This window comes from Neocloeon triangulifer, unplaced genomic scaffold (assembly GCF_031216515.1).
Source record: "Neocloeon triangulifer isolate White Clay Creek 2 clone unplaced genomic scaffold, ASM3121651v1 ptg000001l, whole genome shotgun sequence".
NCBI classification, from domain to species: domain Eukaryota; kingdom Metazoa; phylum Arthropoda; class Insecta; order Ephemeroptera; family Baetidae; genus Neocloeon; species Neocloeon triangulifer.
The window spans coordinates 10,700,471-10,725,857 of record NW_026775544.1 but is presented as its reverse complement, the minus strand read 5'-3'; the positions used below and the strand labels follow the sequence as shown (position 1 = coordinate 10,725,857).

At 40.9% G+C, this 25,387-nt stretch overlaps 4 protein-coding genes across 4 annotated transcripts; 1 reads left to right on the top strand and 3 right to left on the bottom strand.

Moving 5' to 3' along the window:
* LOC132200220 (high mobility group-T protein) lies at positions 1 to 6,166 on the bottom strand. Its single transcript, XM_059625520.1, has 5 exons — positions 5,900 to 6,166; positions 4,158 to 4,481; positions 1,364 to 1,524; positions 1,015 to 1,189; positions 1 to 906 (listed from the first exon to the last, which is right to left on the bottom strand). Exons 1-5 carry the CDS (start codon positions 6,137 to 6,139, stop codon positions 793 to 795), a joined length of 1,014 nt encoding a protein of 337 aa, XP_059481503.1. The 5' UTR covers positions 6,140 to 6,166; the 3' UTR covers positions 1 to 792.
* A 3,449-nt stretch (positions 6,167 to 9,615) lies between these two features.
* LOC132200237 (uncharacterized) lies at positions 9,616 to 10,895 on the top strand. Its single transcript, XM_059625562.1, has 4 exons — positions 9,616 to 9,622; positions 10,035 to 10,219; positions 10,302 to 10,427; positions 10,479 to 10,895. Exons 2-4 carry the CDS (start codon positions 10,177 to 10,179, stop codon positions 10,718 to 10,720), a joined length of 411 nt encoding a protein of 136 aa, XP_059481545.1. The 5' UTR covers positions 9,616 to 9,622; positions 10,035 to 10,176; the 3' UTR covers positions 10,721 to 10,895.
* Positions 10,781 to 20,467, bottom strand: LOC132200225 (uncharacterized). Its single transcript, XM_059625535.1, has 5 exons — positions 20,353 to 20,467; positions 12,744 to 12,863; positions 11,898 to 12,282; positions 11,506 to 11,696; positions 10,781 to 11,439 (listed from the first exon to the last, which is right to left on the bottom strand). Exons 2-5 carry the CDS (start codon positions 12,858 to 12,860, stop codon positions 11,158 to 11,160), a joined length of 975 nt encoding a protein of 324 aa, XP_059481518.1. The 5' UTR covers positions 12,861 to 12,863; positions 20,353 to 20,467; the 3' UTR covers positions 10,781 to 11,157.
* Positions 20,468 to 21,389: 922 nt separating this feature from the next.
* Positions 21,390 to 25,387, bottom strand: LOC132200230 (uncharacterized). The gene is made up of 4 exons (XM_059625549.1): positions 25,228 to 25,387; positions 22,991 to 23,208; positions 22,216 to 22,500; positions 21,390 to 22,125 (listed from the first exon to the last, which is right to left on the bottom strand). The coding sequence occupies exons 1-4, from the start codon at positions 25,267 to 25,269 to the stop codon at positions 21,711 to 21,713; spliced, it is 960 nt and encodes a 319-aa protein (XP_059481532.1). The 5' UTR covers positions 25,270 to 25,387; the 3' UTR covers positions 21,390 to 21,710.

Genomic DNA, 25,387 nt, shown 5'->3' with positions numbered 1-25,387 from the left:
TTTTGGAAATTTTTTTTAGTTTATTTTCTATGAGATACAAAACAAATACTGACTTTACTAAGTCGATTTTCATCTAGAAACTTAAATACAGAGCATATCATCGGTCATCAGTTTACTTTTTCTTTGTGTAAATAAAAAAAGAGGGTGAGGCGCGGTTACACTTTCTTAAAATGACGCGCCTCTGTCTCGTTCAGTAGTAGTTTGTGGTCTGCAAAGTATTAAAATATTCTACAGTATTTTACAATCAGAGTAGTGTAATTATTTTTAAAATGTTTTTCTCCTTAAAATGATGATTATTCTTAATTTACTTGCTTCTTCTTCTCCGTGTGTTTAACGTTTGTTTTCTTTTTTTGAATTTTTCTTCCTTGTTTGTTCTATCCTTCACGTGAGGAATGTGTATAGACATGAACACGAGAACAAAATATATTATGTATAGAGGAGTCCTTATGGCGGCCGGCCTCACCACCAATTGCACTTGTTAAGCCACCAGGAGGATTTGACTCCAGCCAGCAGCAGACTGAAGCAGGTACCAAAGAAAAAGATACACACACTTACACCTAGGAGAAAGACAATGCGCCTAACGAAATGAAAACCGACTGCATTGCGTGCATCAGGTCAAACCCTCCCAGTTGTATGAAAAATTTTGATACAACAGTCGTCGTTCATTGGCTAAGTACAAACCCAAAATTGAAAACTTGTTTGCATGATTTACTCTTTAAATGTATGTACACTGGGGGGCGATGGTTGTAGCACAGTCTCTCAGCAGCATTATTATTCTTAAGTTATTACTGTTTATTCGTCGTCATCTCCATCATCGTCGTCGCCGTCGTCATCCTCGTCTTCGGAGGCGGGCTTGGCAGGCACTCCTGGGGGCAACTTGGGCTTCTTCTTGTAGGCGGTCATTTCCTACAATCAGACAAATGCAAGATTAATTTTCACATCAAATCAAAAAACACAACAAATGAATCGAGTTTTAAAAAGACGAATAATTTGAATATCAAAATTTTAACTCACCCTGTCGTAGCGAGCCTTGTCCTTCTCGGCCATGGCCTCGTACTTGCCCTTGCACTCAGGGTCGCAATCAGACCACCTGCGGCCCAGCTCCTTGGCAATGTCGCCGACACCGTATTCGGGGTTGATGGCCTTCACCTTGGGCCTCTCATCATTGCAGAACCAGAAGAAGGCAGACCTAAAATCAAGAAAATACAAAATTCAACATTTTATTCAAAATTTTTCTCAAATTGATATTAATTAAGGTAAATCAATTCATTAAAAATAGTTGGAAGTTTCTTGCAACAAAATGAGAATTCGAACTCCAAAACTTTGAACAGTAAATGAGGAAAATTGTTTTTTGTTCACTTACAGAGAGCGCTTGGGTGCGTTGGGGTCCTTGATGTGCTTGCGCTTCTTTCCGCGGACCTTCTCGCCCTTGGGCGGCTTGTAGTCCTTCATTTCCAGCTCGTAGCGCTTCTTGTCCTTCTCGGCCATCTCGTGGAAACGCTTCTTTTCCTTGTCCACCATGGTCTGCAATCAAACAGATTTCCAGATAAGTAAAAACCCCAAAACAAGGCTAGAATGAACTCTTTCAGGGCAAACAAAACGACCCCTTGATAACAGAAGAGATAAAGCAATAAAGAACCGTGTTTTTTATTCTTCCAAAGACGAAAAGAATGAATGTCCTTTGATTAGACGATTTGCATTATCCGACACTTCTTCCTCCAAAGAGGAGGTGGATTATATTTGTTTGCGCGAATCCGCAGCAGAGGGCGAACGCCAATTTCCATTCTCCCCTATTTTAAAATCAAATTGGTGGCGGAGAGCCGCCGCATGTATGAGAGAGAGAGCGACTAGAAGCATTTAGAGTGGATCAATATGTGGCAATATATCTGCAGGCACCAACCAACCCCTTTTACATGAAACGAGAGATGCTGGGCAAGAACAGAACACACTCGCTAGCTCTCTCTCGAAACAACTCGCGCTCGTAATTGATTCAATTTTCCGTCCGCGGCTCTAATTTCAGCAAAATTTACTTTTCTACGAGCAACAAAAACACAAGAAAGTTTTTGACGCAATTTGACTATTTTAGTTTTTTTCCGCGGCAATAATCAATAATTACATAAGCGGCGCGTTCAATAGCCTTGAGCAGGTTAATAAGAGAGAGAAAAAAATCAATTAAATTTCCAGCCAATGAGGGCGCGAGGGGCAACTTTTTAATTTCCTAACGCGCCAAGCATAGTGCAAGAGCGAATTTCAACTGCTCGGATCAATAGAGGAGGAAAGGGGGTATTCTAATTTCCTCCCTGTCCATTTCCATAGCCTGGGGTGCTGCAGCAGAGCTGCTCCGAGGGTGGGGGGATGAAACCCCGCCTGCCCGCCGCCCAACGTAAACAAACAAAACCCCTCCAAGTGGGTCGCGGGGCCCGCGGGCCCCGCGCCGACCCCCGGGAGCCCCCACGCCCGAGGAGGGAAAATGAAGATTTAGAGAAGGGAAATGAGTGCGGGGCGAATTCGCGGGAATTGATTTTTGTAAAGTTATTAGTTTGAGGCACATGCAGCAGGCACCCCTAGGGTTGGCGAGATTAGACGAGGGGAGCAGCGGGGTGCGCGCGCACCTGCTGCCTCGGCCTGCCTGCCTGCTTGGCCGCCGCCGCCGCGATCTCCATCCACAAAACCTGTATTCCCACACATCGAGGATCCGGTTCTCTTTCTCTCTCTCAGCCAGTTTATTAACCAGGTGTGGACCACGGCCAGCTAGCTCGACTGTGCTGCGAGACCGACCCGAGCCGTGCACGAATTACGATCCAAACCCTAATAAACAAAATATCCCGGCCACATATCAAATTTCCCGATCGAAAAGAAATCGCCCAAGCGGAAAAAACTCAAAATATATAAAAAATTAAACTGACCAAGGTTGGAGGAGTAAATTTATTTCCATTTAAAATATTCATAAAAGTGTTAATTAAGATTCCATTATGGGCGGCGAGCGAGCGAGCGAGTCGGGAAGAAATAATATAAAAAATATTAAAAGCGCGCGGCTCGCCTCGAGGTTCAACGTACAGATGACCAGCGAGTGAAAAAACCAAGCGGCAGAACAAAGCGCGAGAGGGGAGGATGTGATTGTTCCAAGCGCAGTGACTTTTACATAAATTGTATGAAAATAATTTCAAAATCAAAACTTCTAATTTGAGAGAAAAAGGAAAAGGGCCGTTTTGAATGAAAAAGTTACAAAATTGGGTTCCGAGAGGGAGAAGGCGCGCGTCCTCGAGCCATAAATCGTGATTATCCGCCGGAGCCCCTCAATTTTGTTGGCCAGCAATTTACTCCAGCCTCTCCTGCAGGAATTTCAAAACTAAAACGCAACGCCAATTCGAAAATTAAAAAATCCAACTTTCCCGTTCGGAGCAAAAGCGGAGCGGGCGGTCGGGCCGCCTCTGCGGAGCGAGCAATAAATTAAGATTTTATTAGTTGGACGGAGGACAATTTTATAGCCAATAGGAAAATTATAAACAAAATGGCCGCTTCGTAATATGGATTTAAAATTCGGCTGCGGGCGCGTGTATCGACCTGCTAGAAAGGAAATTTCGGGGCGCAGCGCACAAATTGGTTCCACCAAGGGGGACGAAACTTACCAACCGTTTGTCACGTTACAGGCCCGCGATATATTTTGATTAAATTTTCAGTTGGCAACTTGAACGCATCTGCAGAGAAATCCATTTTCTGGCAAAATCAATGGAACTATGCGCATGACAATCACAATTAATTAATTGCCATCTCATATAACTCCATTAATTTTGATCAAAAAACCTAAATCTTTGTTTCTAATTAAAGAGCCAATTAAATATTCTACGTAAACGCTTGCATTTCATTTAAGAATAGAAGACCTAAATGTGAACGAATAAATTCTTATAAATGCTGAAAAATTAAAATGCTCGATAAATGATTTGGTTAATTTAATTGGGAAGCTGAAAAAGCGGTTTGAGGCCCCTAGAGATAGAGCAGTAAAATTGTGCTTTCTAAAAGGATTTATAGGCCGCGCGCGTTATCTGGCGGTGATCATTGGAGCCGCCGCAGGTCTCGACCTCTCCCACCCTCCCTCTTTCAGGTCCGTCCGAGCTGGAAAGCTGCAAGAGAGAAAAGATCCAACAACAAGAACTCACCTTCCACCTTTCGGCGCACTTCTTGGAGAACTCGGCAAAGACGACGGACTCCTCGGGGTGCTTCTTCTTGTGCTCCTCCCTGCAGGTCTGCACGAAGAAGGCATAGGCAGTCATGCGCCCCCTGGGCTTGGCATCAGGTCCCTTTCCACGCGGCATTTTGCCTCTTTGTTGATGCTGCTGTTGTTGTAAGTGGAGTTGCTGCGCTGCGGCCTGGTGCTGCTGTTGGTGCTGGGGCTGGAACTGATGCTGCTGGAACTGCTGAATCTGTTGGTGTTGCTGGTGAAGCTGGTGCAGCTGACTCTGCTGTTGTGAAGAGTTTTGCGGCTAAAACAAGACAAACACACATTCGTTCACTCACTGCGCCCCAATTTCTTCGTTCGGGGGCTACAATTGCTACAAAAAGGGCAGGTGGTTGCATTGTTTCCCGCCGCGCGTTTGGCGCGCCAACTGCCTGCATTCGGCAGCCGGTTCTTTCTCTCCGTCGCGCTGACCCTGAACGCGCGCCGCACGAGTTTATCAAGCGGAATCAAAAGCACTCGGAATAAAATGCAAAAGCTTTGTGAGAATCCAGGGATGAGAGAGAAAAAAATTCGTTCTACGCGAAAAATACACATTCGTACCGACAAACAATCATTTTTTTTCAAAACAATTATTTTGTAAAAATAGCAAAGAATTTTAGAAACCTCGTTTCTAGGAATTTTTTCCAATTTTTACAAAACCGTCATTTTCAAAAGACAATCATCGAAAAAAAAAATAGCAAGCGACTGAAACTTTCCCGCAGTTCCGCGTGCGTTTTTATTTTATATTATCACGAAAAAGCGCCCCGCTCGCGCACATGTTTTGATTTAATCAGCAAACAAACACAAGCGGGCGCGCGAGATAAAACTCATTAAACCAATTCGATAAATCATTAAAAAGCGGCTGGTTAATAATTTAAGCCGCGAGCTCTCTCTCTCTCTTTCTCCCTCTGGTAAATTCTTTAATTTATAGTCAAAGTTTGGATGCTGTGGGGACCAACCCTTGACTTCCTTTCTAATCAATATTCTCCCCTCTCAACCCTCAAACCCAGAGCGAATGAACGAACGGGCCAACACACACACGCCGTATGCACAAAAGGAGTCGCCGCCGCAGTCCCGATTTGAAATATTTAAAATGCGCGGTCGGCCCTGATATTTTTTAATATAATTAAAAAAATAATAATAATTATGAATAACAGGCAATTAATATTTGGAAGAAAATTGGGAGAGACCCACGAGTGTGTCAAGCAAGCACAATGGTCGCGGCGTAAATAAACACTCTCATTACGGGCGGTCGTATGGGAAAAAAAGGTTGTGTTTACATTTGATGGCGCGGCTTTTCCGCGCAGAAAATAAATCAATCTTTCTAAGCGAAAGAGCTTTCGAAAGAATAAGAAGAGGGAAAGAGAGCCGAGAGAGCAGCGTCCGGAGCAAAACAGGTTTGTTCGAGGTTAATTAAGAATCCAATTAAAAAATTATTGATCGCACGATTCGGCCAATTTTTTTCCGAAAAAAAAAAGCTCTCGTCGGGAACGTTCCCCTCGGTGTGTGAGTGTGTCTCTCTCTAAATTAGCGCCATCCGGTCTGGCCGCACCACCACATGCCGGCGGGGCCCCGGGGCCCCCGCAGCTGCCGACGAAGGAAACGCAGCAACCACCACGTGCAGAGAATTTGTCACTGGGCCGATTCGGCATCGTCGTCGGGGGGCGGCCGAAAGAAACTAACCACTGCGGCCGAATTGGTCATGCCACCGTCCATTCCGGGGTAAGACGGCCACCAGCCGGGGGGCGCCACTGAGCCGTCTGGCCTGCCGGGGACCCCGCGGTAGTCAGGGTAGCCCCTGACGCAAGGGGCAGCACTAGGGGGTGGGAAATTTTTGTACGGGAACGAGTCCGGGGCTCTGTTGTTCTGGTCGGGAGCGGGCCACCAAACACCCGGGTCCTCCCTCCAGCGTTGCTCCGACATTTTCACAAATTACACACACACACAACACACTACCAGAGCCTCCGCCGCCTCGTTCTCTACTGCCAAGACGCACTCGCCGCCACCCAGGCTTGCCAAGCGTCGAGCGGCCGCTTCGCGAATTCGGCTCGGGGGCGCGCGACCCGCCGCCAGTCGGCCCTCGGCCGCCTACTATGGACCCGTCCGAACGGAAAAACAACTTTTCGGCCGCGCCTTCACTCAGAAATGTCGAATTCGGCGAGGCGATCGGCGAGCGAGCGAACTGGCAACTGCGCTTCACGTTTTTTAAACGGTCTCCGGGGCAGCGCCACTGGCGGAATGCCTCGCAACTAGCGCTGGTAATTTAGTGCTAGCCTCGCTCGCCGACCTCACGAAATGGCAGCGCCAAGCCGCGCTGGGTAATTTGTGAGCCGTGCCGCTCCGAGGGGGACCCACGCCGGTCAATAGCAGCAGCGGCTGGCGTCGTGCTTTGCTCGCACCGAGCCGTGCCGAGGGAGGGTCATGCAAGAGCGCGCCAACCCGAGAAACGAAAGCAACCCTCGAATACATTGCGTTTCCAGAACGAATCCCCATTCTCGCGAACCGACCCGGTTTTCGCGCCAAATTTTATTGAAACCGCATTTTGGCAGCAAAACGTAGCAATCCGAACCGAAACAGGCGACTTTCGCACATAAAAATATGAAAAATTGAATTCGGTGGAAATTGCGTTGCCGCATAGGAAGCGAACGTGCCACGGCAAGTATGGCTGCTTGGCAGCTGCCGTTCGGCTCGGAAGGTCGATTAAATATATAAGAAAAATCAACCGAGCCCGGGTGCGACGAATTTTGTCGTTGCGAATTCGAAATTTGCCAAACCGCGCTCGCCGGTCACGTATTATTTTATTGGAACGGGATTCGCGCCTCTTGTCAACAAATGACGCACGAGGGCGCCAAGGCAGATGCAACTTCGGGCACCTAAGTTTGCCGCCAATTCGGCCGCGGATAATATTTACGTTATTATTCTGATGCCGGGGGGAGGGGATAACGGACTGTCTTTTCTGAACTTTGAACAACCGCGGAAGAAAAAAATAAATAATAATAAAAAAATAGCTAGTTGCCGCGTAAAAGTGGCATTTTAAATGGAGACTAAAAATAAATTAAATTTTTTTCAATAAATAATTCAGAAATTATAAAAGAAATAAATCCAAATTTAATTATTTGATGTATCCAGATATGACTGCAAAGATAAACTGAGGAATTTAAATGGAAGGATATTTAAATTACATCCTTGAAACGGTTTGTCCAAATTAATCAATTTCAATCTTGAACTAATTTATCAATTTAATGAATATTATTTGATGGTAAAAATTAATGATTTTAATTCTTCTAGGAGTGACATTCGGACTGAAGAGGGAATGTGTTTGGCCGTTGGTGCTTACTTAAGGCAAGGCAGTTGTGTGCTCCACAGGTCTACAGCGTCATGGCGCCTCAATTATTAAATATTTTCAAGAACCGAGACCGAATCCGTGGCCGCGACACCCACCAATCCAAACCCAGTGATGCCGAGCTGTCGATTAGCGAAAAAAAAATTTTCCCAAAAAAATCACTGGGCCCCCCGTGCGCCCCCGAACACGCAAAGTGCGTGCCACTAATTTGTAATTTATATTTTTGTAAGTTCGACCTTCATTTCTCCTCGCGCCATCTTCTGACACGCCATTTTGCTAAAAATAACAAAAATCAGGGGCCCTTTGGGTCCATGCAGGGGCCCCCGGCTTACTGGGTTATCGTGTCACACGAGGCCCCATGCTAAACTATGGCGAAACTATTTGAGCCGAAAAGAGGGCCCAGGGGCCCCGAGCGGGGGTCCCATGAAAGAAAGTCCCGCTCATTTGGGCCGGCGGCCTCGCGCGTGGCCACTAATCCGAGGGCCGCCGGCCGTCGGCCTCGCAGGAGGCCAACTCGCCCTAACCCTACCGTGTATATAAGGGATAGGGCCATAAGGAATACATGGGCCTGCATATAGCCTCGTATACTCGCCATTGCGAGCCGAGCCGACCACCAATGTTTACGTTCGGCGGGTATTCGGCGGGCGCGGCCAAACCTGGCGCGGCCAAAATTTGGCAAATAAATCGGTTTAATTTTTGGCCGCGGCCGATCGAGCGGGGCGCGCGGCCCCGCGGGCCCCCGCGCCAAAATGCGTCGGCCCATGCTAAGCTTATGGCAGCCATTTGCTGGGACGTTTGTATGGCGTGTATACAAGGCTGTACGGGGCTCAGGGACCGGTGACATTGGCCCCGCACGAACGAAGAAAGGGCCCGGCCCGCGAGGCCCGCCATAAATTTGACAAAAATCAAACATCACACTCAGAACAAATTGCAAACTCTGACAGAAATAGGAAAAAAGGAAAAATGTCACTCACCTCGTAAACGGGCTGCAGTAGATTATACGAATAGCGCGACCCACGCCACTCGTGCGGTCTATGCCAGTAACACGGGTGTGCCGCGATTGGTCTGATTCAGATCCACCGCGGTACGGTAGCCAATCGCCGCGCGGCTTTGTGATTGCGCGTGACGTCACGGCCTCTTAGCCAATGGCAGGCCGGCTTCTTTACACACTGCGATTCGCTTTGCGACACGATTACTCAACAACCGAAGCCGTTCACGTTTCCCCGCCACTGCGTTTCGACCAAGAAAGTCTCAATCTAAGCGTTTCGCCGATCAAATTCGGCCGAAAAGTAGAATTATTCGTAATTTCGGGCTTGTTTGGCCTCAGGGGAGCGGGTGGTTCAAACCAACCAATGGTAGCCGGGGATGCATTTCGTATTGCGGTTCGTGTTGGACATCTAGCGGCTTCAAAACGAACCACAATGCTTTCGAGGGTGCATTATCGCCTACCGGCAATGAATGAACTTACTACGACAAACTACCACGAGAGAGGGAAAGGGCGCGTAAAGAACTGTGTACAACGACGAGTGAACGGATTTTTTCAAGTCATGCGCCCGAGAGAAAATCTGGTTCCAACACAACACATGTCAAACGAAATTAGATGTTCCAATCTGTAACGACAAGGATATTTTTATCAAATTTTCTCATTCAATTTAAACAAAAATTGCTTGCATTAAACTTGCAGAAAAAATCTAAATAAAATACACTGCCGCACACTTTATACATAATACAATTTATTTAAGCTGCATAAAAAATCAAATAAATATAACCGTGCTTGATAAACACAATCTTTATTTTTGATTCAACCTATTTTACTAAATGAATTTGAATTAATTCAATATATATAATAGTAAAAAATAATTATAACTATAATTGAGAAAAAAATACAATGATTAGAATATTATTTTGTTTATTCCTCATTCTTAATATCATTATTAATTACCCATCACGAAAGAATTTAAAATAGCAAAAATTTAGTAAAAATATTTAAAGAGTATCACAAGTAGAAGAGAGTATTGATGATTTGATGAAGAGCTAAAAAGCCCTTCATCAAAAGTACACGGGTGAGTACACTAGATCGAAAAATCTATAAAAAAAAAATATTTTATGGTTTCGGTGAGAAAAAAATTAAAAATAAATAATTCAATGTTGAGAAATAATTTATTGTTGTGTGGTAAATTTATTTATAATTAGTCTTATTTATAAATTTTTAAGTTCGTCCAGTCAATTCATTATGAACTTGTTTGAAGAATAGAATAATTAACAAAAATAAAGTATGAAAGTGTTGTAAAAAATTGTTAATTTTTTAAATTTATTTAATTAAAAAAACTTTTCATCTTCAAATTTTTCAGTGAAATTCTTACTAATTAAAAATAGCTTGATAAGAGATAACTTCCTGCAGAGGGCAATAGTCTTATGCTAGGATGTTTGTTGAGGTTTTTGAGGCAATTTTTAATTGCTTAGTTACTTTGGCAGCGGTTTGTGGCGCGCCGCTGTTGTTGACTTGCTGAGACAGGAGACTGCGGAGGACCGAAGAGACCAGAGTTCTCGACTCGGGAGCTATATAAGGTTGTTACATTGGCCCGATGAGCGAGAGTTGACACTGCAGATCAACACCATGAAGACCATAGTAATCCTGATCGCCCTTGCCGCCGTTGCATGTCAGTTAAACTTTTCTAAAATATTTTTCTCTCAATTTTTGTAATTGGACGACGAATTTTATTTGAAAATTTTAATTTTTAGACGGTTCGGACTACAACTCGCAGAAAAACTACAATAATGGCCAGGGAAGATACCAGGCGGTCACGCTGCCGGGTAGAGTTCAGCATCGCCCAGTCACTATTCCTGGACGTCGTCCCGTCAACCCACGTAATTATATTTAATTTTTCTTCTAAATTTTAACACTATGATATTTTGCAGCGGGATATAATGGACAAGGCGCAAATTACAATAACAATGGCTTCAACAATGGCAATGGCTACAACCGTCCCGCAGGCGGACTTGCAAAGCCTCTGATCCCTGGACGAAATGTTAACGACTACCAGCGACCAGCCGGCGGACACGCCAAACCATTGGTCCCGGGCTACAACCAGCAGCAGGGCTACAATCAACAGCAGGGCTACGACCAACAGCGCGTCAACGGCGGACGTGGATCCTATTAGTCAAATTGGAAACCACGCAAACTGTGATTTGTCCAAAATGTTCTCAGACCAGCACAAAAGTACTTAATTAAAAAGGAGTGTTTCAAAAACAATTTTTTCAAATTATATTAAGAAGCGTTTATAAATGAAATTATATGTATTTTGAAATAAAGATTGCTTATTTTTAAATTCAGCACATTTGCAGTTTTACTGATATCAGAGCAAATTTCATTAATCCAAGACAAGATTAGAGATAAGGTCACAGATAGAGCACCATAGAGTGGTGTTAATAGACTTTTCACTTAGCAAGTTTCACATAATCCGAGTCTTATATTCCTAACATCACTACGCCTTGGTCGGCAGGCCACGGCCTACAAGTTTGATAAATACATCATACGTGTGTGTATAACAATTAAATTAAAAAAGTTGAGTTGAGCAGGGCAGGTGAGCTAATTTAGTTAGGCAGGACTTTGAGGCTCCACTCGAAGACGGCCGCGCAGCTCTTCCAGGGACTTGCTTTTGGCCTTGTTGATGCGTTTGTACTTGACATCCTTGGGCTTGGTCACAGATCGGTGATTGTTGCCCATGACTCGGTTGAACTGATGCTGCTGACCCCCGGCGGGGGGCGCTGGTATCCAACTGGGTGGCTCTTCCAGGTCCACCCGGCTTGTTCGCAACGGAGGCTGCCTTCGTAACAACTTTCGCTCGGAATCTTCATTTGACACAGAATTGTGGTTAAGCTGAAAAAACATTCAATTAGAACTTCATAAAAATATCAAAAAAATATATAACATTTATTTGCATACCATCTCGGAATCAGTAATAGGAGAGTTTTCATCGACTGCTGGAACGGTGCAGTCGGAAACACTATGTGGCCGCTCTGGAGTTGACTGTTTCGGAGGTTCCTCCGAGTCTTGATCTTCCTCGACGCTGTACACAGTCTCAAGTACTTCAGGTCTTCTTAAAAAGGAGTTACTTCCTCGTTTGCCACCAGCACCTTAAAATTTAATTTACAATTTAATTTGATAATTCTAGCAAAAACAAATACTTGAATTATTTTGAGGTTCAATAAATTTTCTCCATAAAATTGCTTCAATATAAAAAAAAAACATATATATCTGAATTAAAATTTAAGTGCTTATTTCAAATTTAAGCATTTTCAATCAAATGATTTGCTCTAGATTTTGACAAAAATTACCAGAGGAAGAGAATTTGGTTGCATCTGATATGCTTCTCTGCACAGCAGCCGTGGTGCTGTTGTAGCGGAGAACCGAGGATAGGGGCAGTGCCAGCTGCAGGTCCATCGCAGACCCGTCCTCGAGCACCACGGCACTGTCGTTGTCGGCGGCCAGGTCAACCTCGTTGGTGTCCAGCAAGGAGGGGTCCAGGCCAGAGTCGGCCAGGCGCTGCTGCAGTACCCTGATGGTTCTTGACTGTCTCATCACACACTTGTCTCGGTTCATGAGGAGCGTCCGAATCTCTTTTTGCTTCCGACACAGACCGGCCTCCAGCAGCAGAAGTTGCGACGACAAGCCTTTCAGCTGCTCGGCATGTTCACGGGCCAGTTTTGCCATCATTTCCTCCTGAAAATATGAAAAAAAAAATTATTATATTAACCAAAATAATAACTAAAATTAAAAATAATTATATTATTAATTATTTTTATTCAATACAAAATCAACAGCTTTAAAACTTTTAATTTTTAACGTGCATTTTTCAAATTAATTGTTCATTTAATTTTCTCTATAATAAACGATATTAAAATTAAAAAGTAATTTTTGTAATGAAATGTGACGCACAGGGAAAAATAAAGTTAAAAAAATCCTTTTATGCGTTTTTATGGGAGCACAAAGGGTCTGTGTGAGAGTTGTGTTGCATGATTTGCTTTTAGTAACTGGACACCGCAGGCAGCTTCAAAATCGATTCGCAGCAAGAATTTCAAGAGAGCAGCGGCAATAAAGGTGCGATTGAAACCTGAATCTCGGTTCGGCCGGCCGAGCAAGAAGCGGCGCGGCATAGAGAGTTTATCAAATAATATATATACCTGAGCCTTAGCTCGGCGGCGCCAGGACAACAACTGATGTGCTTGGCTGCGATGCCTTTCCCTGAGCTCGTGGATCATCTGACATGCCTCCTCAAGGGTGCTCGGCTGCACATCCATCTCCTGTGAAAAATACAATTCAAAATAATAATTATTACACATGAAATTTGCACCAGTCACATTCTTATAACTAGTAAAAAATTTTACATAGAAATAGAAACTAAAATAAATCAAAAGTAAAATATGAGAGCTGGTTTTTTATAAGATTTAAAACTCAACTTTTTTTTACCAATTTAATTTTTTATCAATTTCTGTCTAAATCCAGAACACGTTATGAAACTTGAATTTGAACTTTCAACGCTCTGCATAAATAATGGTTTCCAGGTCAAAATGAAAAAAAAACACGTGCTTTTGCAATTCAAATGAGCGCAAAGAGGGTGAATCGATATTCCCAATGACAATCGCGGCGCGGACGGAAAACAGGGAATTCATTATTTGCGAGAATGGCTGGGATTAGTGCAGCCGGCAGCGGTTCTACACACATTTGAGTGCGGAGGAAAAAAGCGGTTCATCTGGGAAAACGCGGTGGCGATTTCGCATCGGCAAATAACGAGAATGAATGGGGCTCTGATTGGAGAGGGTAGAGGGTGCTTTTTCCTTCCTTCCTCGGATGCGAACCGCAGCAGAAAGGACTCGGGATAAGCCCATTCCAGCTCAATCGGCTCAAGGACAAAGAAAAGAGGCACCCCTTTGTATACTCATCTTTAAAATAAAGAAATATATATTCCTTGCAAGGAAATACATAATATAGTAGGTCGCGTCTAGAAAAATGTCACTTGATGCGACTCCGCCGGGAAATATGTTTTCTCTGAATAAATAAATGGCGCGATAAAATCAATGCAAGAAAACAAAATGCAACACAAAAAAATAATATATGAAATAAACAGACAGAACTTCAGCATTTAAATCTATCAAATATTTGGCGAAAAAAAATGCTTTTTGAACAAAACGCCGAAAAATAAAAATTTAAATTATGAAAATGCAAATAATGTTTTAGAGAACTGATTGTTGAGGTTATAAAATATTCATTAACGTGGTAGTAAAACAATTATATACAACATTATGTTCTTTGTTTTAGTAATCGATTTACACCCTGTGGCCTGATTGTTGCGTGAGAAAGTGCCGTTCAAAAAGTTTCATGCTTTTAATTTAGATCCGCTTGTGGATATAGCTGAATTTAATTAATCAAAATTTCAAAACTGATTTTCCTTTTATAGCGTTTTAAATCTCATTTAATTTATTTAAATGAAATTTCCCTCCAGCCATGGTTAGAGATTTATTTAATTTTTTCCACACAATTTTTTCTAATATGATAATCAAGAATGAAAACTTTCGGAAAAAGAGTGTTTCTTTGTGTCAATGAACCCTACATCTCTCTAAAATTATTGCGAATAATTTAATCAACCCACGAAACATAAATTTTATAATTTCCTAAAATTTTACACCTTTTAAACATTTTGATAAATTTTAAGTAGAATAAAATAGGACATATCCTTTCTGAAATATAATTATGCTCAGTGTGCATTTTGTTTCTATAACAATAAGAGGAAATTAGCAGTTTTGTGGTTAAAATAATTTGGTTGCAATGTGAGACTAAATGAAGGTTTTGTAACGTGAAGGTCAAGCACTTTTGTAATCAAAAGTTTCAAGTGCGCAGCCGAGCTGAATTGCACGCGCGTCTTCCAGTTTCTCGCAGTCGTTCAATTATTCAAAACAGGAAGTTGGCCACAGTCGGTGATTGGCGCGTTCAATAAAGCTCTGACAAAGCAGTTTTTGCATTTCTCGAAAATTGGCGAAAACAAGTTTAGCACCGACGAGCAATTTCCTTGCTCTGATTTGTTAATTACCGGATTTTAATTCTCGAGTACAATTTCCTGCGGCGTGTGTGTTTTGGTAGCGCACGCGAGAAAACTTGTGCGGCTGCAAACGCGCCCGGGGCTTCTCTACAGCCCTTGTGTGCACACAGGGAAGGAATGCACCCTCCGCGCGGTTTATTATTTTCCGCGCGAGACGGAGAATTATCATAAAGATCACTGCCTTTTTTTTTAAATAAATTTGCCGAGCAGCTGCGCGAAATTAAAGTGGGGATGATTAATGGTGGGTAAAAAGCTACCCTTGTGTGTGTATCTGTGTGGCGCCTCTCCCGCCCGGTTAATCTGCGAAAAGAGCGCCAATTTGGCCCTTTGTCTGAGACAAGGAGCACTCAAAGCCGCTTGAATAATGACGCACGGCGGCAACAAAAGAGCCAAGGCAAATCACTCGCGAACAATGCGCCGTCGCAGCCAAAACACACACAATAATAAACATGTACACCGCGAACGCTGCAGAAAAGGAGAGAGAAATGTGCAAACAAACGGGTTTGTTTGCAGGAAGTGTCTCCACCGGCTAATCCCATTGTTCTTCGAAAAAATTCAAAAGAACCCCTGAAGTTAAAAAACTTCTCTCGTCAACTTGCAGGTGGAAAATTTTGGTATTCGGAGAGGAAATCGTACATTTATATAATGATATAATTTTATTGTTCGTGATTTAAACTTCAAATAAAAGGAAAAGGAACTAAAACATAAACCACGAGATTTGCATTATTTTAATTTTATTTTAAAAATTAGAATTATATTTTTGTTCCACGTCATTCAATTAAATAAAAGCATTGAAAATTGTGGTTATTTATGTTTGATTTACTTAATTTTGGTTATACCAGTTTAAAGATTTAGCACCATTAGCACTTCTCCCCTTCAATTTTGAAGCTCAGTGAGAGAATTGAAATTTCGGAAAATTTCATTTTTCGTTATATATTAGAGTTAATAAATTTTTAACTAAAATGAGTTCTTTTTCTCTGAAGAAAATCAATTTCGGATTTTTTTATCACCAGTTTCTAATTTACAAGGTAAAATTTACTTGCATGTTTTAAATAATACTAAATAAGATTTTTACTAATATTAATTACAAATCGTAAGTTTTTAAACCTCACCCATTAATTTCAAATTTCGTTTTAGCAAATACATGGTTTATTTTACAATGTTCAACTTACAAAAAAACTTGCGGAAACTTTTCCTCCAAAACTCATTATTATTGAATGTTGAAAAACACGACAAAAGCAAATCATAATTAATAGAATTCAATTCTAAAATGTCAAACTAGTCTATTTTTGGAACGTTTATAAAAATTCAATTCTGCACAAATCAGTGTCGGGTTTTTTCTTCCGAAAAGCATATAAATTGGTAGAAAACTTAAATTAACTTATATTTCACAGCTTCTTATTTTTCTAAAAAAAATATTGCAAACACAATTACGAAGAGAAAACTAAATTTCTTAAATTTGGCCCACAATATTCAATTTTGTCCCTAAAACTGAATAAAATTAACAAAAAATCATAATTTATAATGAAATTTGTAAGTGAATGTGTTATTTCAATGGAACTGGAACTTTCATTAAGCGTGAGATGCTTTTCCACCAGCTGGATTTTTCCCAATTAGAATCCAATCAACGATTAATGAAACCATGATTTGCATAGGCAATACTAGTATGCGTGCTTGATTGAAGGTTGCTGCTCGTCAACACGGACGGGGTCCCGCGGGGACTTCTATTGCTAATTTGTGCGAGTGAACGCGCGCGCGAGAAAGATGGATCGATTGCAGCGGGGGGGGGGGGGGGTCACCCAAGTTTGATTCCTCCTCTGGGAAAAGTCCGAGCGAGCAAAGGAGCAACACGTGGCGCCAAAATATAGCTGCAACAGATTGCTTCTTAAAGAAATATATATTTCGCTCTGCAAATTGGATCGTTTTTCCAGGGCACAAGCATAAAACGCTGTCACTCCAGATGACTCGGCAAGCTGTTGCGCGCAAAGTTTGACAGACGACGTAGAAACTACTTTGATGGGCAAATAAATTCCTGGCACAATAAATCAGAAAGTGAGCGAAAGGAAAGTCTTTTCGTATATTTGTTTACGGAAATTTGTTGCGCGCGTTATTTGCCCAGGCTGTTTGCTTTCCGAAAAGCACTAAAGCGTTTCGTGAATATTTGTTTTGAAAAGGAAATTGAAATGAAATATTAATTGAGAGGGATGAAATTGACGACGGTACACAAATTAGTTTCAAAACTTTAATAATTTCATGGCAATAAATTTTTAAATTTAATTCGCACAAAAATTAAGAAATTTTATAGATTTTTCGTTGTTGATTTAGGGCGAAAATTTTGAATAAATTAATAATTATTCATCAAATAAAGTAAAAACAATTACATAGTTTTGATATACTATAAAATTGCCACCAAAAAATACTTAAACAACAGGCTTATTAAATCTTAAAACAAATAAGATTGTTAAAAATTTATAGGGCTGTGAAATTCAAGTATCTTTTAATAACTAAAAAATTGTTTTCTTTCAACAAATACAAATTGCACTTTTTTCCGCTTTTTTCTATAAAAATCAAGACACCCGAGCAAGTCACATAGACTCAACAGGAGGAAACTTTTGCTTCGATAAAAAATAATAAAAAGTGGCGAAAAAGTTGAGGAAATGAGCGGGTCACGGCGGCAGTTGCACAATCTGGTTTGCAACAAAGGGGCGCGGTGGCGGCAGCTGGTGACCTCGAAAGTGAGTTTCGCCCCGATGTTGCCCTCTTCCCCGTTGCTTTGCTACCCAACAAGTGCTGCAATGCGGCAATCCGCGGCCGATACATCCAAGCCGAGCAAGTCGCGCGCGGCGGTTCGAGCGCGCCACAGCAAAAATCCGCCCCTGCGACCCAGCAAACGATTCTTGCTCTCCCCAGCATTGTTAATGCAACAAGTTTGGTTCGCGTGGACGGACGGATGGAGTTAAAGGGGCCAATCGATATGCACACGCGAGAGCAACCGCGACCCCCTGCCAAACGGGCCGCGCTCAAAATCGGCTCAACAGCCCGAAAAGGAGAAAATCGAATGCAAAACAAATATTATGTGCCTAATGTCAACCTGTTTCGAGTGCACGGCTAATGTGAAGAGCAAATATTTCTCTAAAGCTGCCTGTGTTATTTCAAAGAGAGCCAATATTGTCTTTGAAACAAACTATTCCAGTTGACAAATTTGATGAACACAGATTTTCTGCAAAATTCTAAATACTTTGAAAATTAACACAAATTACATAGGATAAAATTCAAAATAAATAAAGGGGAAATAATTTCCTAAAAGATTGAAACCGGGCGAACCTCGTTGCAAAGAAAAAAATGAAAAAATAAAGGACAACTGACCCCAAAGGCGACCTGCGGTCTGCTGGTACTTTAAAACCTAGGATTTCTTGTGTCCGACTAAAACTAAGTGGGAGGAATTAATAAAAAATTAAAAATAAAATGGGAGATTTTAATTTTAATAAACAAAAATTGCAGAAATTAATTAAGCAAAAGAGTCAGTCAACAGCTTCATACTGTGATTTTGGCAGAAATTTCCAGGGCAATGAACCCAAAGACTTTTCTGGCAAAAACACAAGTAATCTGCCACACTACTGGTTACAACGAGGTTCGCCCGGTTTCAATCTTTTATGAAATCCACCTCGAGTGTTACCATTCAATTGAAATAATTTCCAGCTAAAAAAGATAGTGAAAGAAGCAAAAAAACATTGGGTGGGTCCGAATATCAGAGAAACGATTCTCAAGAAAAATCTCACGCAAGGATTCTCCAGGAACGTTTCTACCTTTAAAATTCAACTGAAGAATCGATCCTGGGGAATCCTTGCGTGAGAATTTTTTCTCGAGAATTTTTTTGGGAATCGTTTCTCTGATAATCGGACCTACCCATTATTACGTCATTTTCAATTCAATCATTTCTTCTCTTTTTCCCAATTGATTTTTTTTTTTATTATTGACCCAGAAGAATAAATAATAATAATTAGAGGAAGTTTTAAATTTAAACCAAAATCGTGAAAAATATCACTGATTTTGGTACAAGATGGCTTTCGAAATTTAAATTAAAGAAAGCCTGAAGATAAGAAAATAACATCTAGAAATCTTTTTTTGAAACCCACGTCATTACTTCTTGTTCAACACATTACTGCTGCCGAAATAAAAAGAAATGTGGAAAATACAAATAAAATATGTGAGCTAAAAAAAGAAATTGGCGGCCCTTGCGGAGACAGTCCCGCATGTTGTTTTGTTGGGGTGAAAACTGTGACGAGCGCGCCTGCATCCGCCGCCGCCGAGGGAGGAAACTCGGCGCGAAAACAACAACCTGTGGGGGTGAATCGTGCGAGTAATTAAAAATTGTAAAAAGCACCAAACAAAACCGCAGCCCGCCGAGCGAAAAAAAGCTCGGTCTTTGTTTTAATTCCGTTGGCGATAAGATCCGAGACCCCCTTTTTTGTTTTCTCCAGCAGTGATTTTTTTTTTGTACTGCTTTGATAAAGTCTTGCGCCGCAGATTTATTATTGAGAACGAGGGTTAAAAATAAAAATAAAGCAGCTCAGAGAGCGAAAAACTAATAGCTGGAGAGGAAAGAAAGTTCGCCTGCTTTCCTCAATTTGTCTCTTTCCCCGTTCAAGTGGAAAATTCCTCTCCAGAAGAAGATGAAGAAGTCCTTAGAATGAGAGCAGGTCTCAGCAAAACTCTGCGAATAAGTTATTAAAACTCTCTGCCTCAAAAGAACTTTTTATTGATGGCAAGAAATTACTTGTAAGAGTTGCAAAAATAGTGTCTCGTAATTAAAAGATTTTGTTTAGTGAATAAATTCAATCAATTTGAATTATAATTTCTTAATTATTTTAATCACAAATTGTAATTTAAAATGTATCATATGTTGAGAAAGTTTTATAATAAATTATAAATATTAAAACAATTGTTAATTTTATTGACGTAGAGTTAATTTTGCTTTTTGAACAGCGGCTGAGAAAAATGGTGGACGCTGAACAATATAAAAAACTTTTTGATATCAAGGCCGTGTGCCGCTAACAAAGCCATTCACATTTTTTTTTTTATCAAGTCATCAGAAAATAAGCGCAACAATAATAAATCCATTATCAGCGTCTCCCTGGTAAAGCTCGCTTGTTTGCAGAGAGAAAAGTGAACAAATTTAATTTCCAAGAATGACGACGCTTTTCGAGCCGAGCTCTTTTTATCCCGTGAAAGTAACAAAATCATCTCTCAGTGTAATGAAATGATCTGTGGATTGTGGGAGGTGCGCTGGCCTTGCAGGTGAGGCCGATGACCCCTCCACCCCCTCAGAGCAAGGCCAAGAAAAAGCAGGTCTCTCGTATATATAAAACAAAAAAATAAAACCACAAAATATAATAACAACAAATAAAATTAATTCAATGTAAAAGAAGTGTGCAAAATTCATTTTTTATAATTCAAAGTTAAAAATTTGTCTTTTTCTTGAACTGGCAAAAGTCATCTCACGGCGACGGTTGTTTGTGCTGCCGTCATATGATTATAAAAGGTAATAAACTCTCGGTACATAGGAGAGCGAGCACAGGTGAGTGGCCGCCGGTCGGCCGCCCAGTGGCCGCACGCCAATCGCGAATTCAAAGGGAAAGGGTCGCGCAAGGGTTGGCAGGGCCCTCCGAACGGGGTTGGAGGGTCGCTCTACTCACCCTTCAGTCTCTCATGGTCCGCAAAGTCCGACTCCGACGGCAGGGGCTCCGCTCGGCCCGCTCGGTTCCTCACTGACCCGCCACTGCTGCCAACCCAACTGCGACCCTGATCGATGACCCGCCCCCGTCATCCCCTCAAACCCGACGACGGCTTTGAAATTTGAGTTATTTGGTTGTTTTTAGGAATTGACTCAAATTTGGGCCTTTTGGTGTTTCGGAATCGGCTGAGGAAAGTCAAAATTTTCGTTGGAAAGTTGGCAAGATTTGTCCGCACCTGCTCGTTCACCACCTGTCAAGCAAGAAGCTGTCAAGCGCCAGACAGAGAGGGCAGCATCTTTACACAAAAGCACACGCGCTCTCCCCACTGCAGGCGTATTAATTATTCACTCAAGCAGTGCAATTACCCGGGCACTTCATGCCTACATTTCTTTGAGGGTGGTTTTGATAGGAATACAAGCATAATATATTACATAAAATTATTGTAAAAAATAAAGTTGCAAAGGGTTTATCAGTTATTCAATATTGTAATTTTTACAAATATTCATTTTCCCCATTTTTACTGTTTAAAAAAATTTAATGTCCATCATTGAGTCATCAATTTTGCAACTTTACCACAAAATACAAGTTAAAAAACGACTTAAATTGGTTGTACAATATTAAAGTTTTGTGCTAGAGTGAGCTTTTTAGCGTAATTATAAAATTGATTCTGAAGAATTTGAAATAAATTATACATCGCAGGTCTCCATGTTAATTATTATCTTTTAATTTCGAAGGGTAATTTCCCTATTATGAATGAAATAAAAAAAGTATTTTGCCACTTTAAATTTAAGACATTAGTTGTTATAAAATACTTTTTGTCTTAGCTTCGTTTGACAAGATTTTATTTATAATTACGGTACAAAGATCCTTTACGAATGCAAGAGAAGAAATAAATTCAGTGGGAGAATATTTAATTAAATAATTCTGACCACCAAAGTTAAAAGTAAGTTTATAAAATTCTAAATTAAAAATTATTAACTTGCCGGTGAATTTTGTTAATTTTAAATGGAGATCGAACGAAATAATATTTGTTGGAATAACAAAAATTAAAATCTATTCTGAATTTATTATTCTGAAGATAATTTTTATTGGAAATATTTAAAAATATTTTAATTTGCTACGCAGGCCCCTGCAAACTTGCAACAGGACCGACTTTAATTTCACTGAGGATAAATACCTGATACTAGCACATTACTTCAGCAAAAAATTCTGATCATTATTAAAATGATAGAAATACAACTTTCTTTCTTAACCACTAGAGCACTTGATTAGGCATGCATGACTTTCTCGAAAGGTCCACTCTTTTAAAATAAAGTTTTTCACAGAAACGGCCCCGACCAGTATTTGACGGCGCCATTGCAAAATGTCCTGTTGGCTTTGCTGCGGAACTTGATGTCCCTGGGTTTGAGCACCGAGCGATGGCTGTTGAGTCTGCTGGGGGTGAGGATTGACTTCTGGGAGAGGCCGGTGGCTTCGAGGAACCCTTCGTAGGAGCCCTGCGAACATGCCACCGCCTTCAGCACCAGCTGCTGCCGCTCAGCTCCGTCGCCACTTTTGCGGTTCAGAATGCCTTCGTCGTTTTCGTCAGAGTTGTTTTCAGAGTCAAGGTGGAATTCCTCAAAGTTGTCGTGGAAGTGGTCAATGGGGGTGGCTGGACTAGCGGTGAGCGTTTCTGTAGAGGACGCCGGAGACGGCAACGTCCGCATCGGCTCGCAAGGGTTTTCTTGGTTCGCACTGGGAAAAATCAAAAGTTTAGTTTATAGTTTGATTTTTAATCCAATTTGAAACAAAATTTATTGAAATGAATTCAGACAAAAGAGGTACCTGGGTGCTATTTTTGACTGCGGTTGATTCTCCTCCTCTGGCAGCTTTTCAAGTTTTTCCAGGTGAGGCTTCTTTTTGTACTGAGGTGGCAGACTCAGGGTGAGTCCTGGTGGTTTGTAGGGGGTGGGAGGTTTGTTGTTGATGGGTGCGAGGGGCTTCCTTGGCGCAGGTACCGGTGGTGACACAGTTTTGGGCGTCTCTTTGCAAAGTTGCTCCAGTTTGGTTCGCTGCTCAGTAATCAGCTCGTCTTTCACCGACAGCTGTTGCATTATTTCCTTTTGTTTTCTGGAAACCATATAAAAAAATTTGTAAAATTATTTAGATTATTTTCTTTATTCTTTATTCAGAACATATTAAAAATGTTGACGAACAAACTTTCAAATCTTATAATTTGACTGTTTTAATCTGGTTTTACTGTTCAGAATAATAATAAAAAAAATGAAAAGTTAAAAACTATTTTAAATCTTATATAGTTTCAAAATTTGATTGAAGATATTTTTATATTTAGTGTAATAAGAAAATATAAATATTTAGAAACCAAAACCTACATTTTTTAATAATATTAGTTTAAAAAATGCATGTTTTATGCTTTTTGCTTCTTACTCTATAAATAAAGATAATTTATTATCAGGTTTTATCATTATGCAATTTCAAAATGAAACTTTGAATGTCCTAATTTATAATTGGCAACTGACCACTTTGTTACACAATTGAAAATGAATTTATTTGGCTCAGTTCAAGGAATAATTTAAATAATTGTCATGCAAAAAGTCACCTGCGCAAACTGGCCTCGGCGCCCATGACAGCCCTGGCCAGGTAGGCGAATCTCTTTTGGGAAAATTCCTCGGCCTCCTTCAGCTTGGCGTTTGTGGCATGCAGCTTGGCATTGTAAGCGGCGACCAACTGTTGCGAGCGTTGCATTTGCAGGCGCAGGGCGGCCCTGCACGCCAGCAGCTGCTTTGTCAGGCCTTGGACGTCTTCAGCCGGCTCTTCCTGAAATCACAAAAACGCGTCTCACATTTAAACAACTGCTTCCGTTCTGCATTGCCTTACAAAATTTAAAATGCAAACTATCGGTTTTACATAGATGGTATGCATTGTGAAGCAAAATATTTATAAAATTTAAGTTGATTTTTTTACAGTTGCAAAAATTTCAACTAAAAAATTTTTAAAAGCTAATATTTAAAATAATATAGAAATTCGGTCAAATATTATTGGTTAAAAAAAATTAGTAGTGTTAAATTAAATTTTTCTACAATTGTATGTAAACAATGTGATGTAAAAATTTGGAAAAATAAACAACAATAATTATAATAATTTTAATCAAAGTTCAATTCAAATACTGTTTTCATTTATCATTTACCATACTTTCAAAATAATTAATTGCAGGTTAAAAATTTGAGTTGAAAAGTGAACAAAAAAATCAACAGGTTGATTTCACTTTGTCACTTTGTCGCAAAAAGCGCTGTTTTTGCAATGAGAATAAAAACGAAAATAATGTTGATGGTGCCGATTTGACAAAACACAATTCCGTCTTTCCTCTCTTTGTTCTTTCAGCCCACAGCGAAAAGCATTGCCTAACGCTTCATAACATTTCATTGTGCACTTTCGAAATAAAAAAATCGCGCGTGAGAGACGAAATATTCGCTCGGCGCCACTTTCATTGTAAACCGACAACGCATTATTTCCAACGTTTTTATTTGGAAAATGAGGCGCATCTCTTTCGGTCCTTGTTTTAATTAACGAGCTGCGTTTATCTCGCTAATGGAGAGGGTTCTAACTTCTAATCACCATCAACTAACTATAACAAGCATCACTCAAAAATAATAACACTGCGTTGGAGCTTTAGTGTGCGGTTGGTTAATATTGGTCTCGAAATTCCGTAAATTGCTTGTCTTGTGACTCACGCGTCAAAACGTACAATGCAAGTAGCCTTAAAATATATATAAATGGAGAGAACGGTCTAATGATTTAAACAAGCTGCTGCCACTTGACAGATCCCTTTATTCTGTTTGTTAACAGAACAGAACGAATGAATGGAATTTCGTTATGCGTGGGAAAATCCGTTTTTTGCCAATCAGCGTTCAAAGAAAAAAAGCAGTTGAATAAAAATTTGAGCAAAAATTATAAATAAAATTCAAAATTAACAGATAATTTAATTACTTCGTGAATAGTTTTTGTCGAATAAAGAAATATATCACTGGGCATTTGATACCCAAATCATCATTCTGATCAAAACGCGACACGTATTAACAAATAATTTATTGAGCGATTTCTTGATTAAATATTTAAAATTGAATTAAAATTCTACTTTGTATCTTTTTAATTTAGATAAAAAATTCTTGGCAATAATTCTCTCAACGGTGCAAATTAAATCGACTCTGGCACGCTTGGCAGAGTTATGAATTTTCATTGGGAGACGCAATGGAAGGCCACATTGCGCAACAACTGTTTCTATTTGATAATATTAAACTTTGCACAATACACGTCATATCCTTTGAGTGGTTTCTTCAAAAGAAAAACATTTAATATTATATCACCACGCACCAAAACAAACCATCTGTTCAGTTTTCCTGTTTATTTGGTTGCTGATTTTTTAAAAATTCATCCCTCGGCCAAACTGAAATTCTGAGCCGAGGCCTAGTTGGAAGGTGATGAACGTCGGATGTAATTTGGGTGTTAGCAACCGAGAGTGAGTGTCTATTGGGAGCTATTGGTGGCACAAATATCCAAAGAGAAGATCGAGGCCGGCGTGCCGACCTACTGGCCTACAAGCCGCAGGCGCCCGCGAAGGAGCCCTGCTGGAGACTTTAACGCTCGGCCGAATTTGAGAGAATTAAAACGCGCGAATAAATTTCAATATATTGCAAAAGATCTAATGTCGCAAATTTGGGAGAGGAAACCCGATCAGCCGCTCGGGTTTCACCTCTTCTCACGGGCCACTGGTTCTCTTCTTCTTCTCTCGCGTGTCGAGATGGATTTTGGGGCTTCGGAAGGGTCGTGCTTGCTTACCTCGAGGAGGTGCCGCGACGGCGGTGCCAGACTCAGGTTCATGGCACGCGCATTCCACTCGCAATCCGATGCAAATCTGCAGTCGCCGCGACTGCTCCCGAGTAATGAAAATAAGCAACTAAACTAACTTAAGTCGCGACGTCGCGAGCCGCGATCGCGA